At 36.6% G+C, this 14648-nt stretch overlaps 3 protein-coding genes across 3 annotated transcripts in view; 1 reads left to right on the plus strand and 2 right to left on the minus strand.

The window, feature by feature from the left end:
• The window catches only part of LOC117110766 (MAM and LDL-receptor class A domain-containing protein 1-like), a 13589-nt gene extending 11589 nt beyond the window's left edge, over positions 1-2000 (minus strand). The window contains exon 1 of the mRNA XM_033253563.1: positions 1961-2000. Within this exon, the coding sequence (XP_033109454.1) occupies positions 1961-2000 (40 nt within the window). The remainder of the gene's footprint in view (positions 1-1960) is intronic.
• Positions 2001-2845: 845 nt separating this feature from the next.
• Positions 2846-5918, minus strand: LOC117110791 (phosphorylated adapter RNA export protein-like). Its single transcript, XM_033253606.1, has 3 exons — positions 5715-5918; positions 4136-4906; positions 2846-3291 (listed from the first exon to the last, which is right to left on the minus strand). The coding sequence occupies exons 1-3, from the start codon at positions 5844-5846 to the stop codon at positions 3088-3090; spliced, it is 1107 nt and encodes a 368-aa protein (XP_033109497.1). The 5' UTR covers positions 5847-5918; the 3' UTR covers positions 2846-3087.
• A 3517-nt stretch (positions 5919-9435) lies between these two features.
• Positions 9436-14572, plus strand: LOC117110740. The gene is made up of 4 exons (XM_033253527.1): positions 9436-10147; positions 10764-11514; positions 12491-12576; positions 13118-14572. The coding sequence occupies exons 2-4, from the start codon at positions 11153-11155 to the stop codon at positions 13399-13401; spliced, it is 732 nt and encodes a 243-aa protein (XP_033109418.1). The 5' UTR covers positions 9436-10147; positions 10764-11152; the 3' UTR covers positions 13402-14572.
• Positions 14573-14648: the final 76 nt, after the last annotated feature.

A 14648-nucleotide genomic window follows, 5' to 3' on the forward strand; every position in this document is an offset into this window, starting at 1 on the left:
GCCTTGCAGAAAAACAACTGCTAGTTGAGCCAAGTTTCCGTGTTGAAATAAAGCTTATTATTATCATTTACTAGAATCGACTCACTATTGCCAAAGTTATCAGGAAAATTATTATGCCTTCTCTGTACTCAAGTATACAATACTGCCAGATTCTATGCTAATTCAGTTTAACAATTAGCGACGATATGCTGTTGTTAGAATGGAAGCACGTAGTATAGCAAGCAAACAGGCTATGGGCTTCCAACCAGAAGTTTGTGGGCCAAGTCAGAGGCTGATCACCATTATCCGTGTCCTTGATTAAGGCACATCCTGTCTCTTATACACATCTAGATGTGTATAAGAGACAGATATTACATTCTCAAAATACAATGGCGGATCCAGGAAGTCGAAACAGAGGGGGAACAGGAAGGGACTGTTACAGATGGAATGTAGACCACCTCAGCCCCACCATGGTTGGGGCTGCGGTAAGAAAATTTATTATCATGTCACCTCTAGTTGACCGGAAATGGCACTATCAAACTTAATTTGAATAGAATTTTCTCTTTTCGCCACTTCAAAATTTTGAAAAAAATAGGGAGGATGGGCGGGCTGGGCCCCCTTGAAATTGCTACTGAAATACTCATCATAAAAAGTTTTTCAATTTATACTGGAAATCATAATCATGACCGCTTATATATTTTGTACAAACTAACATTCATAAAAATAATGATTTATTATCTACGAATTAGCTTGTGACGTATTCGAACTATGAAATGAGATAAACTTCAAACAGTCATTTAGTTTCTGTGCATGTACAGTGCATTTAAAATGAATCAAGAGTTTTTTCTTTTTTTTTTCTCCCCCTCTTTTTGAATTTTACTTTTGTGCAAGACAAGTAGTATGTATTGTATATAGAAATACACTATTGTGAGTAAAAATACTACCGTTTGATTTACGATAAAACAAGACTTGGGAAGTAAGGTAGGAAGCACAAAAAACATTAGCATTTTTATTTCACAAACATAGGTGATTTATTTAATTTATCATTATCATGACAAGATTGCTTCAACGTAACATTGGAGTTCGTAAACTTGTGGTATCATGCTTAAATAAGTCGAAATAGATAGACTTATCCGTATCAAGGCTGTATAATTATTGTTTAATAACGGCTATATAAAATTCAATTTAATTATAATTTGTTGAAATTAGGAATCTATACAGGAATCTATGTATGCATACAATATTAAACACTGGTATATACAGGTCTATAAAATAATGAAAAGAGATACATCGTTTAAAAAATTGTGCAGTTTTAAGTTTGTAAAAATGTTGGCTTGATAGGTTTATTTACACGCTTCCAATTTTTACAACGTACAGTACTTTTTCACAATAAATTCAGCCTCTGATAACCGCTGCACCCATAAAATAGATGGAATGGTTACTGAGATGGTTATGAAATGTACAAACAATTATGTTTTTACTCGGTTTTGGTCCGGAATACGCTTCGCACTTGGAATAGAGCAAAAGTGAACAGACAAAAATTATGACAGTCATTCGAACCGGTAATTGCTGTCGTTCTTTCCACTCGCTTTGAAAATTTGGATTTTAACTATAGAAGATTGGTGAAAAGTGGGAAGGCTGGACAATTGATATGATGTCCCCTCCTACTTTGAAAAGTGGAGGGGACGTGTTCCCCCCTCTGTCTCCCACCGATCGACGCCAATGATCACAACAGAAGTAATTCCAACTTGTTTTCTTTCTTCTTAGCTGGTCTACGTGTACGGTGATGTACCGAAACATCCAATTCTAAATATTCTGTTCCATTAATTGCATAAATTCAGTTGACACCATTGGGGTGATCGGCGGGTGGGGTGAAATCCTCCATTGGGCAAGCATGGATCCCATGTTGTTATGGTTGCAGTTCCTTATATTGTGGTTTAAAAACACAATTTATATTTATAAACCTCTCCCTTTCACGTACTTGTGACCCTGACGCGAGTTTCGGACTCCGTGCAAGACATGTTGCACCCTGTAGGCAATTTTTTGGAACATCATCTCATACTCTACGTTTCTCATCAGTCCTGTAGGCCTATATAGATCAGATTAATAAACGCACTGGTCCCATTAGATCGAATCCAAATTCATTCCTGTTCAACATGATTCTTATTACTAACTCATTCATGATTTGACCTCTCCATCTTATGTTTACCAAAACGACATGAAGTCATCTCACACCAAGATCCAACTACTTTACGTACATTAAATGTCACTACTTCACACTATCATTGTGCAAGTTAGTATATACAAATAAAAATTAACATGAAACATTGCAGTCAGCGTTTTATTCAACAATCAACATCTGTATTATATGCAAATTATAAAATCATATTTTCTAACTAATTGCTAATAAGTAACTACAATGAATAAAATATTTCCTGAGAGTTTGCATAGTGAGTATCAATAATTAAAAAAAATTAACTTTCAATACACCATGTTAAGTACTGTATAGGGCTTTGAGATTCTGGTTTGATGGTACTGTATCATAGATTATGTTTTGGTGAAATTGCTCAGGACAATCAACCAGTGGTTTATCTCAAGATCCTTATTCTTACACATGGGGTGCACAGAAAGTTTAATTTTTATTTATTACAATGATTAATTCATACAAATTTTAACCCCATAACCCCCAACAAAACACCCCCCCCCCCCCCCAAAAAAAAAAAAAAAAAAAAAATAAAAAATTAAAGTATTGATACTTGATCTATCTAATAAAACAGTACTAAGCTTAATTGCATGCTAAAACAATTTTATAACTCTTGAATGAGGGGTTTAGTCTGGCAGTTGTTTTTCTATTGTTTTTAATATCCTTCTCTCCATCTCATACAGTATAAGCTGTTTGTTGTCCATTTTTTAGTTTTCTTTTTTCTAGTTTTATTATTTTTTCTTTCTTCTATTCATTTCATGGAAACAAGTTTGTTTATCACCAGTTATTTTCCTTTTTGTTCTCTTTCTTTCATCAATTTCTCAGGTGCATTTTAGATATTTCTTGCTTTTCTCTTTTCAGATCATTGGCATAAATTATTTATCACATGCTATAATCCTTTTCATTTATTCTTTTTCTTTCTTCACTTCCTTCAGCAAAAGTTGTATTTTGCCAGGTTTTTTCCTCTTCTTTTTAGTCTTTTTCCACTTCTGTTCATTTCCTGTGCAATCAGCATCAAATATTTCATCTAACAGCTTTGTTTCAAATCCATAAGAATTCCGAAGTAAATAGAAGAACACTCCCCCAGGAGATCTTCGTCTTGACTGATTCTGTAAATAAAATTTTTTTAAATTATTATGAGTATAATTTTGGTTGCGTACTGGTTTAATGTTGTACATACTGTATACAATTTTATACGGGGCTTACAACTGTCTGTACTGTGCAATGTTTTATCATGTATCTTCTGTTATATATTATATATTTTGTGGATGTGTGCAAATGCAATAGATTAACTTTAACTATTAACACATAATTTTTAATTAATTTTCATTTACTAATTATATTTTCCAGTCTTCAAAAAGAATTTCGGTTATTTTATGATGGACAAATAAAGCAATTCAGTATTCAGGTTCAAGCAACTTGAAAGGCTTAACATTAAACAATAGCTTGGGTTGGATAGTATTGTCATTATTTATATTATCATCATTTGTATTGTCATCAATGCTCGTGATTGTTACTACATTTTCTACTTTTTCTTTTGCTTTCTAGACCTAGATGTATTTATGTGCAGTATAATTTAACATTATTATTATTATAATAATACAGTAACTTAATTTTCTCAAATGAAATATTGTAGAATTGCAATTCTTATTCTTACAATAATTTATATTAAAGTATTATTAATAATTATTAATATCAGCACTTTAATATTTTATTATTATTTATTATCATACTGTTATCTTTTCTCATCTAAAAATATATTATATTATTATTATTATCTCATCATCATCACAATCATCAATATCATTCTTAGGATAATCATTAAAATATTATCATGACTGACTTGTCAATACTGTAAGGCTAATGTATAGTCTATTATGAAACATTATTAAGTTATAAATTACATTATATTTATAATTACCATTTAATCATTTATAAAAATTAAAATCTTACATTAATCAGCATTCCTCCCCCTTCTTCTATCTCAATCGCTCTATTATAAATCTCAGTAGATTTTTCTGTTCCTATCATTTCCACCGTCTTCAATACAAGATGGCGTTTTGGTTCCCATAAAGAGTACGCAATTTTCCCTGCAACAACTTTGATCTCATCGCTAGGATCAATTTTCATTCGCCTGGCAACAACAGATGGTAAATGTTCCGGCCTCTTCCCTAATCTCCGTTTTACATTTGGTTTTGTAGAATTATCCTCTTTTACGTTGACAACCATTCCATCATCAGTATCATCCGGGATGTCTTTACTATTTACGCAGGGTTCAGCACTCTCTCCAAACCAATCGTCATCCTCAACAACCGCTTGAGGAACTTTCCTATGAGGCAGGGCATCTTGGTTGTAAGAGCCGAATGGTAGGGCTGTCGGCGTCTCCAAGCTTCTCTCATGGTTGTAACTCTCAACACCACGATTAGCACTAAAATCCAACCCAAAAGTTGTAAGTTGTGAAGATACCATTTTTTCAGTTTGTTCCTGTATAACTGCTCCCCATACGTTATTAATTTTTTTAATTCCATTCCTCTTTGGAATAACAGGAGGTTTTGGAATATCATTTCCAATGTCCTGAACATCTACACTCCTCTGTTGTTGGCAGACTTTTTGTTTCTTTCTTTTCCATGTTATACTTTCTGCGTCACTATCACTGTCATCTTCATCAGTTTCTATCACGCTTCTATAGCTGCTTCTGCACTGGAATGATGACACAGGGCTAATCTGTGGAAACAGAATAAAATAGAAGAAACTTATATAATCTGCTAAAATTCATGACATTAAAAGTTCCAGGTTTACAATAATTCCAGATTTAATAAAATGATTTCCTAAGTATTTTTAAATGTTAACAAAAAAGAGACTACTGTAATTTGAAGAATGCATATGTATGGTTATTTTACCTCTATACATAGATAGTGGGCTAATTACAAACATGAATTTGCTGATCATTCCTTTTCAATGTTCCTTACAGTGAAATAGAGAGTATGGAACATACAGTGCACCCTCCAATTCGAGATCCCTCTAATTCCGAGACCCCTCTAATTTGAAACCATTTTTCGAAAGACCCAAATAACAATCTTTAACCTTTTAAACACAAAGCTAGCCCTCTAATTAGAGACCATGAACCCCGAAACCACCCCAAATTCAGGTCCAAAGGTGGTCTTGAATTGGAGGGCAAACTGTACTTTAAATCAAATATGTCTAAATTTAATATCCTAAAATTTTATTTTTTTCTTCTTTTCCAGGTATTCTGTTCAGTAGATATCGGCCTCTACTGTTTCCCAAAAAGAGGGCCCCAACCTAGTTATGCTATAGGTAGTGGAGTTGTAGTCGTAAGAAAACTCCTGCTATCACAGGAATTCAACCAGGACACTGGGATTGGAAGGCAAGCCAGCTATTCAATTTCACTCTAGGCCCTATGTCTAGGCCTATTCCAATTACCATAAATGCCAGGTATAGGCCTAGGCCCGGCCCCTAGACAGTCCTTTCTAACAAGGCAAGGAGGCCTGGGATAGGCAGCCCCAACACGAACCTTGTGTTTTGATTCGATGTAAATAGTTTCATCTCCCGAATCCGATAATTCTCCTTCTTCCATTTCACAGCTCACCGAGGATGGTATTGGATCACTGGCTATGTTTTTTGTTTCCGAAATAAGCTCATCCATGTAATGTTTTCGCACGCCGTCTCGATCAGTATGGTGTCGATCGCCGGTCGTGTGTTTTGTTTGCTGCTACCGCCACCATCGACGGCATGCCAGACCGCATTTTGTTTAACGTAGGATGGTAGGCCTATAAGTCAACAAAGGTTACAGTGAGCATAATGTTCTTTGGCATGAGTACTTTACATATTATGAATGTCACACTCCAGACCATTTTATTTAACGTTTCGCATATATTTAAGCATCATCAGGAATAACGTAGGCCCTACTTTACATTTGCAGAATTATGCAAGTATTATTATAATCACGTAACATTAGAGCTTTCATTCAGTCTGTTACCGGTATACACATCCAGTCTGTTATTTTATCGTGAAATATTTATCATTAACAATTAATATTAATTTATTTCAATGTAAAATTAAAAGAAGGTGATTTATTTATGTTATGTAGCCTATTAATTAAAAACAATGGTTTGTTTTTAGGCCTATGATATTGCATGACGGATGTGGGACCAAATTGTATGGGCATAGTTTAAGTCCTAGCTTCGCAGCATTCATCGATCGAAGTTTCTTAGCTTACACAGTGGAGTTAATAAGCTTTAGTTGAACGAATATTTCCAATGAAGGGTGATTTATTTAGCATAGGCGTAGATCCCGGGGGGGGGGATGGGGATATATCCCCATCCCCCAATATTTTGACTATGTATGGGATAAAATGGAATTTTACACACTTCAAAAGACTGTCACAGAAATAATTTGCACTGTCTTATGCGCTTACAAAGATGAAAATTAGCATAATGTATTAATGTTGATAACAAAGTTATTTTATCTGGTACCAACCTAAGCTCTTCTTTCCTTAGATATTAGATGTGCTTGCAAAGAGAGCCACATTTCACACTCAAGGGTGTGTACAACATCAGTAATGTTATGTCAATTCCAAGAATGTTTAAGTTTATATTGGTTGATGAGGAATTTATTGATTAGGCCTATAATAGCAAATTGCATCAATTTATTTTGCAAAAACAAGAATTCCAGCTTCAGAGGGGGGGGGGGCACATCCCCTGTCCGCACAAGGGCACACATTGGCGCCAACACCATGCGCGTAACAGGGGTCTTGGGTCAGAGTGGGTATTTATTTTCCCGGTTAGTAATTTACCATACCCACCCCACCCCACACCCCACTCCCCATATAAAAAACAATACGACATAGGGCTTATCTTATTTATAACATAGGCCACACAAGTGTGTTTGAAACTAAATATATGCATTTTCATCATGGTTTTATTTTTTACAAACATATTCTTTCACCATCAATACATATTGAGGCCCTTCTTTTTGGTTAAAACGATCTATCTTAAATTTGTCTTTCTTGAGTTTGGGACTATTATTAGGCTTATGTGTTTAAATAGCTTAAAAGGATAAACCTAAAAAAGCCCTAAAAAATGCGCGCGAAGCGCGCAAAATATTTTTGTGTTTTTAATTCTAATTTCGTCTGAATTGATGAAAACTCCCTAAAATGTACAATTTATAGAGGAAATTGGCCTACCGTAACAAGAAATGCGAGCAAAGAATTTAAGAATTTTAGGCACTTTCAGAGGATGCATTTGTCAAGTGGTGGGGAAAGATTTTCCAAAGATGGATATTTTTTCTTGTCCCCCGGTATTTTTAATTCTAATTTCGTTGGAATTGATCAAAACTCCCTAAAATGTGCAATTTTTAGAGGAAATTGACCCATGCTAACAAGAAATTTGAGGTTTTTTAGGCATTTTCAGGGGATGAAAAGGGCATTTATAAAGGGGTGGGGAAGATTTTTCAAAGATAGATATTTTCCCCTTGTCCCCCAGTGGTTAAGCCATCGGGCAGCATAGATCAAATGAGTTATGACAGTTTTTGAAGTGGAGAAGGGTTGCAGGGTGTTGTGAGTCTGGTCATTATGATATCTTCCTTTCTTGTCTTTATTTTTTTTTATGTCTTTTTCTTTTTCTTTCCTTTTCTTTTTTCTTCTTTCTCTTTCCCTCCCTCTCCCCTCTTTCTTTTCTCTTATTACCCAGCCCGGTACGGCGGCTAGGTCAGCCCGGTAAAAACCCCCACCCCCCGCGCCTGTTACGACACTGGCTAACACGCCAATTATCCCCCACCCATGAAAAAACTTTTCTACGCCACTGTTATTTAGTATTGCAATTGTATACACAAACATTTAAAAAATACTTCCTTAAATAACCCCTCAAAAACCTTCCTGAAATACGGTAATGGATGGTATGGGAGGTAAGTAGACAGCAACGACAAAAGTGGTACACTTTAAAAAGAAGAGGCAGAGATTAGCAAAACAAGATTAGCAAAACAAAAATTTTTTTTTTTTGGAGCTGATATAATATGAAACATGTACCGGTACGGTTTGCATTGTAGTGATGCACAGATAGGCATTACAATATCATAATTGTGAGGTTATGGGAAACACAGATAGGCATTACAGTATCATAATTTGAGATTATGGAAAAGTAAAATATTGTACTATATATTTAGCGCCTTTGGCCTTTAAAACACAATGTCTATCTTGCTAAGATTATCATTTATTTTTTGGAAATTGTGATATTTGAACCATATAAATTTTTATTATGAAGTTTTATTACAGTAACATATATATTGCAACAATAATAGAATAATAAACAAAATTTGAACACAGTATTGACTTTTAAATAAGCCAACGTTTAGTGTGATAGGCCGGTAGGCCTACTTAACTTTTTGGCATTGTTTTATTCATAGCTTTGAACAAATGAAAACCTACAAATGCAATAAGCACCTTGAAGATAGAGTTTATAAACACGGGCGGACCTGTTTTCACATTTGAGGGGTGGGGGTGTCAAATTCTTTTCATAAAAACTCCAAAAAGAAAGGGTGGGAGGTGGGGGGTCCTCCCCTGGGAAAATTTTAATTCCTAGATGGCGGGAAATGAGCTTCCCATGCTTCTGAGGTGTCTTTTAATGACTTTCAAGTTCTTCAAAGTCAAGGCCCCACACCCCGGCCACCCCGGTACCAGAGGGGCGCCAGGACCTGCCCGACGGAGGGGCTAAAGGCCCCGACGGGGGGGGGGCTAGTGGAGCGAATCGAGTCTCACTTGGCTGGGGCCAGGGGGCCGCCTAGGGCCCCCGGTGGGGTCCAGGGGGCTTCGCCCCCTGGAAGCCACGGATATTTGATGAATTATGGCGAATTTTTATTACTTATTTGATAGGCATCGAGTTACTATAATATGACTTCATGTAGGCTATGCTTTCTAATGTTGAAATCAGCTTCCTAATATTTTAGCACGTAGCGATAAACAGAAAATAGAAAGGATAAATTGCGTATGTGTCTGATAATTGGTTTTATTTTGAATCAGCTATTGAAAGGTAATCCATTATTATCGGGGTCTACACATTAAGACAAAAAATCAAAAATCGTCCATGTCCCTTTAATATGGTGTCCCCCCGGTTAATGGGGGTTGGCTGTAATGTTAATATGATGTTCGTGAATGAAGGACGTGTTCTATTGTAAAAATGAGGGGTTCTATTGTAAAAATTAACCCTTTTTTGCATTCAATGGAGAACATTTTTTTTTGCGAAACATTCGTCGTCACACATGTACGTAAGCAATCGCTGTCCCCAGTAGCGCACCGTAGATATGTCTGATATCATCATGCAGAAGCAAAATATTTTATTTTTAATATTTAAAAACAATTCAACCAACTTTGTACAGCTAAGACAGCCAACATAATCAAAACAGTCGCAAATCAGTAAAGTGTCTACGTATCATTGTGTTAATTTTGTTGTGCTGAAGTGAACCTTCATGCCTCGGCAAAGACGTGGAACAATGCTACCCCATGGCGTGTGACTTTGAAACCTTTCATTTGTTGCTGAGATATATCGGATTGAATTGAATAATTTTATTGAATGGCTTACTATACATATTTATACAAATACCTCAATGTCAATCTGGTTTACAATCTATGTAATCTTGCTCAATTCAATGCTAAGAAGACTGAACAAATTATTTGTTTACGTACACGCAGTGAGATCCATCCATGCATATCCTCACCAAATAAAAGTGTAAGGCTCCCAAACTGAGTACTGTTCTGCAGTGACAGATTCAAGATTTTTTCCGAGGGGGTGTGGGTATGGCGATAGAAGAGCAAGTTGCAATCTACAAGTTATGGTTCAAGAGGTCAGACCCGTGTTCCAAAGGGAAGTTTGGGTTTACTTTTACATAATGTAGGGTACAGGAAGCCCAGTCCCTTAGAATCACCTACGTTTAGACATTATGCCTAATACTAAGGTAATTTTACACTTAATTATATATTGTTTGGCTACTGCCAGAGGAGTGGGGTGGGAAGAAAAGGGAGGGGTCGAGCTGGTTTCTCATGTTCGAGTTAAACGCCTGCCTGCCCCGACGGCCCGGGTGCCCAGGTACACAGGACCCAACTGGGGTCACCACTGTATGTAGTCCTTTACCAATTTAAGTTATGTTTAGTAATTTGTGTATTTTTTACAGGCCTATATATTTTCTAAGAACACAAACTTAGGCTACTTGTAATCATTGAATAAATATTTTCTATACTGGACTTCCTATCGGCTCCTAGTACAATTCACTATAAAGTGTGATAGAAGTGTTTCAGAGGTTAAGTATGTATGGCACATTTGTCAGCGTATCCCAGTTGGGAAGACGTTATTTAACCCAGCTGTTACATTATGACATTACATTATTCATGATTTCTCTAATGTAGGCCTACGTCGTATGTTGGGTATGTTCGGAATATTTCAAATCATTAATATTTCATAGTTTATTGCAATTATGCCATAAGCCAATGTCCTTATAAGGACATCATTTTTGAAAATCTCCAAGTAATATAGCCATACAGTATTTTAAGATTTATTAACTGTCTGTTTTTCAGGTCACATCACTTCGTGTACTCTTGCTCCACAATCAAACCCCTTGGTATTTTGTAACTGTTGTGTTTGTCGTAACAAACTTACATTCGACTCTCATCGGAAGCTGCAACTCCAATTTTCGTCATGGAAATCACCATCTGTGCGTGTACGAGACACTAATGGGACCATGCGAACACACAAGCTTAGCATACGGTTTAAGATAAAATTAGTTTTGAGTGTGAGATAAATCGACTTGGTACTTCTACTCAAACTTTTGGAATTGGTAAGATTCGGTGCAATTTTATCGTACTGGACTGTTGAAATATTTTGCAGCTTCGCGGGATTAAAACGATGTAACAATAGTTCCTACGTCATCATTTTCATAAGTGGAAACAACGGATCCCATAGGAAAATGAACAGGAGTGGAAATCTAGATATCAATAGCGTGAGCCTATCAAGGTTTACATTTGCTAGTAAAGGCAGTGGTATGGAAAAAAATTTACTGGCTCTCGGAATTTTGAGTATTGTATCAACTTTTTGTGCGATTCTTTCAGTATTATTAATATTCCAGCTAGTGAACAAACAAAACGGATATGCTGAATATCAGAAAAATGCGGACAATGCTCTGGATGAAATAATCTATGACGCAATTTTGGACTCTGCTATTGTTTTAACAAGCTTTGCGGTGATGTTGAATCTGTGCAGTTCGCTGGTTTGTGCGGTACAGGCTTATTTCGGTACTAAAATTTTTAATTTACCGCAAGGAGAAGAACGGTAAATATTTATATTCTATGTTTCATTTTAATGGAATGCAAGTTACGATTTTTTCAATACCATGATTTAAATTCTACGAAAGAGTATCACCTTACAATGTTTAGTTTAATTTATGTATACATTTTTATATGTAGACCTATGATTACATATAGGCCTAAATATTATATAAGTTATTATTTTTTTTATCAATAAACTCTATGTGATTCACAAGATCCAGTAGCAAATTAGCGTAAGCTTCCGTCCTAATCAAGAATTATTAACTATTGAAGTAAGCCAATCTACTTATTCAGAATCATCTCTGTTATTACTGATAGTCAAACCAAACCAAGAAGGGAATATTATATGTTTATAACTCCTTGACAAAACAAGGAAGCAGATACCATAATGTAAATAGGCATAGTACCATCTTTAATTAACGATTGACTGTATAATTACCAATGCTCACAATTCGTTCTGTTTCTTTTACCATTATGCCTAACCATTTATGGTAAACTGTTTCAAACAATTACCTCATTGGTCATTTCCTGCTTGGTTTTCCCCGATTGATTCACTATGATTATTACATATGCGCACTTTTATCATAGGACCGCTATAACTAATAATTGAGCTATCTGCTACAAAGTCTACTACAAGCCCGTCTTAATACCCCTTCATTACTCATGAAGCAAAAATGAAGTGTCAGTGAATGTTGAAAGAGCCCATGTATTTTACAGGAACGCGCAGCAAAGTGCAAGAGAAAAATCCCCATTTTTGTGTTCCATACTGTTTAATTTTGCCTACCAGTCTTGTACTATAGCACAATTAGGGGTAAACCTTCTTATTGAGGACTGAACATGCTAATAATGAAGATTTAATTTTAAATTTTTGAACTTCAATTATATTTACTGGCAATTAAATGTCAAACTTAAAGATATTAATTAGTTGTATTACATCCACACCGATGCAAACAATGTGTTTATTAAACTTGTTCATTCAGGTCGTATAAATTCATGAGGTCAGTGGCTGGAGCCCGATTCCTTGGCATTGGAGCCTTCTTCATTTCCATCCCCACATTTTTGCTTGGTAAGTGTTATTTTTCTGCTATCATACGTCACCGTAGTCTTTCCCTAAATATTTCAATATACAGCTCTCTACACAATCAAATTTTATGTGACAAAGTTGTGTGACGTGCCCATATATGGTCATGATGATGTCATATTACTGTACATACAAATATGGACACGTCACATTTATTTGTCACATAAAATTTGATAGAGTGGACAGAGTTTAACGTTAAAAAGATTATAAAGGAGTTTTCAGCAAATTGCTCATCGATTGATAGCAAAAATGTTAAGTTTACAATGTTTTTTTGGTATCATAGAACGACCAGACTCTAGACTAAAAGGACTTTTAAAATCCACTTTAATGGTTGTATTTTTAAAGCATGAGTTTAATATGTATATGTTTATACTGATTTGGATACATATCCATATTATTGTTGCCATGGAAATAATTGGTTGAAGACAGTGCCGTATCAAAGTTAGGTTAAACCCACGATATTCTCACAATTAAATTCTTGTGATACAGTTACGAAGCCAATAACTTTGTGTTTTCTTCATTTCAGCTCTTTCAGCTTACATTTTCCTTGAATTTCGTGTCATTCCCGCCTCGTTATCCACTGGATTCCTCGGCATAGGCTGTATAATTGTCGTTTTCAATATTTCTCGAACCATCTACGTGTGGCGCAAAGAAGAACGCTTGGTATCTGCCGGATTTGGTCTCAATGAACATGATTTGTTTTCGAATCCAGGTACGTCAACAACCGTTGATAAGTCACCAATTCTGATCGGAAATAACGTGTCGACATTAGATCTCTTGGATGGAAGTCAACTATCAACTCTTGTTTAAGAAGACACGGATTGAAATTTAGCATTAAGCTGCATTCACATCTAAACCGAAATTCAGACGCCAAGTGTTCCTATTATTAAGCCAGGCCCTCACTGCGTGTACGACGAATCCAAATCCGCTCCCTCTGTGAGTGCTTGCAGGGGCGGATCAAGAGATGTCCAAAAGGGGCCGAAAGTGGGGCTGATTGAGACAACACTACCATAGGGGTCCGGGCGCATGCCCCCGCCAAATTCTTGTGTTATAGACGCCGGAAAATAACCTCTGAGGCGTTTTGGGCGATCAATTTTTTCTTTTTCTTTCTTTCTTCTCTTTTTATTTTATTTTACTTTCCAAAGGTGGGGGGGGGGCGGGATCGGCCCGCCCCCCCTCTAAATCCGCCCCTGGCTTGACGGCGCGACGCCGTCTGTTGATTGTCGGTGGCAGTCTGAGCTGATCGTCATTAAAAACGACCCGTTGCGCGCGTGTCGTGTCGTGTCTACATAAACTCGCGTCGGCCAACGACCGTCAGTCGCAGTGAGTGCCCGACTGATAATCTGAAAATTCGGATTCAGTGCGAATAAGGGTCCAGCGACTTACAAATTGCAAGACGGTAGAAATGTGAATGCAGGCATTTGTCGAAAACGTATGTACGATACCGACTCAAAACGCTAATATAGCAACCGCGGGGCAAAGGACCTCGTCGGGGGCCTCTGGACCCCCGCTTGGACCGCCTGTCGGGGAATTTTTAGCCGCAAGGTCGTCGGGGATCGAAAAATAAAATCTCGAACGCCGAAAGTACAATTCAAGCATGCCTTGGGGATTAAAAACTGTTTAGTGCTAGCAATGCTACTTTATGTGCGAGGTGTTGTATTGCGATCGTATGGGTTGCAGAGGGGGTGGGGGTTAGGGGAGCTTGGACCCCTCGTTGGGGAATTCCTGCCGCCGCCCCTGTATACTAAGTAAATCTCCAAAATCTTCTTTATTCAGAAATAGACCAGAGACTTTAGACTACTGTGTTGGGCAGATGTTTAAACTACTTTAACACGCTACTGTAGGATGATACAGTGTAGGCTACAGTAATTAGTCTGTTTTGTGAAGGGGGAATGTTGTGCTGGCTACTCTGCAATACCGCCCTCTATATAAAATATTTGGTTGAAAGTGGGAATGAAATAAAAACGTATGGCTGAGCTGAGTTATTTACTATACTCTGATTGTTATATATTTACAATCCTAACCACATGACATGACATGATAGGGCCCTTATATAC

The sequence above is a fragment of the Anneissia japonica genome, unplaced genomic scaffold (assembly GCF_011630105.1).
Source record: "Anneissia japonica isolate Jap-2015-1 unplaced genomic scaffold, ASM1163010v1 scaffold2756_len2360902_cov194, whole genome shotgun sequence".
Lineage (NCBI taxonomy): Eukaryota > Metazoa > Echinodermata > Crinoidea > Comatulida > Comatulidae > Anneissia > Anneissia japonica.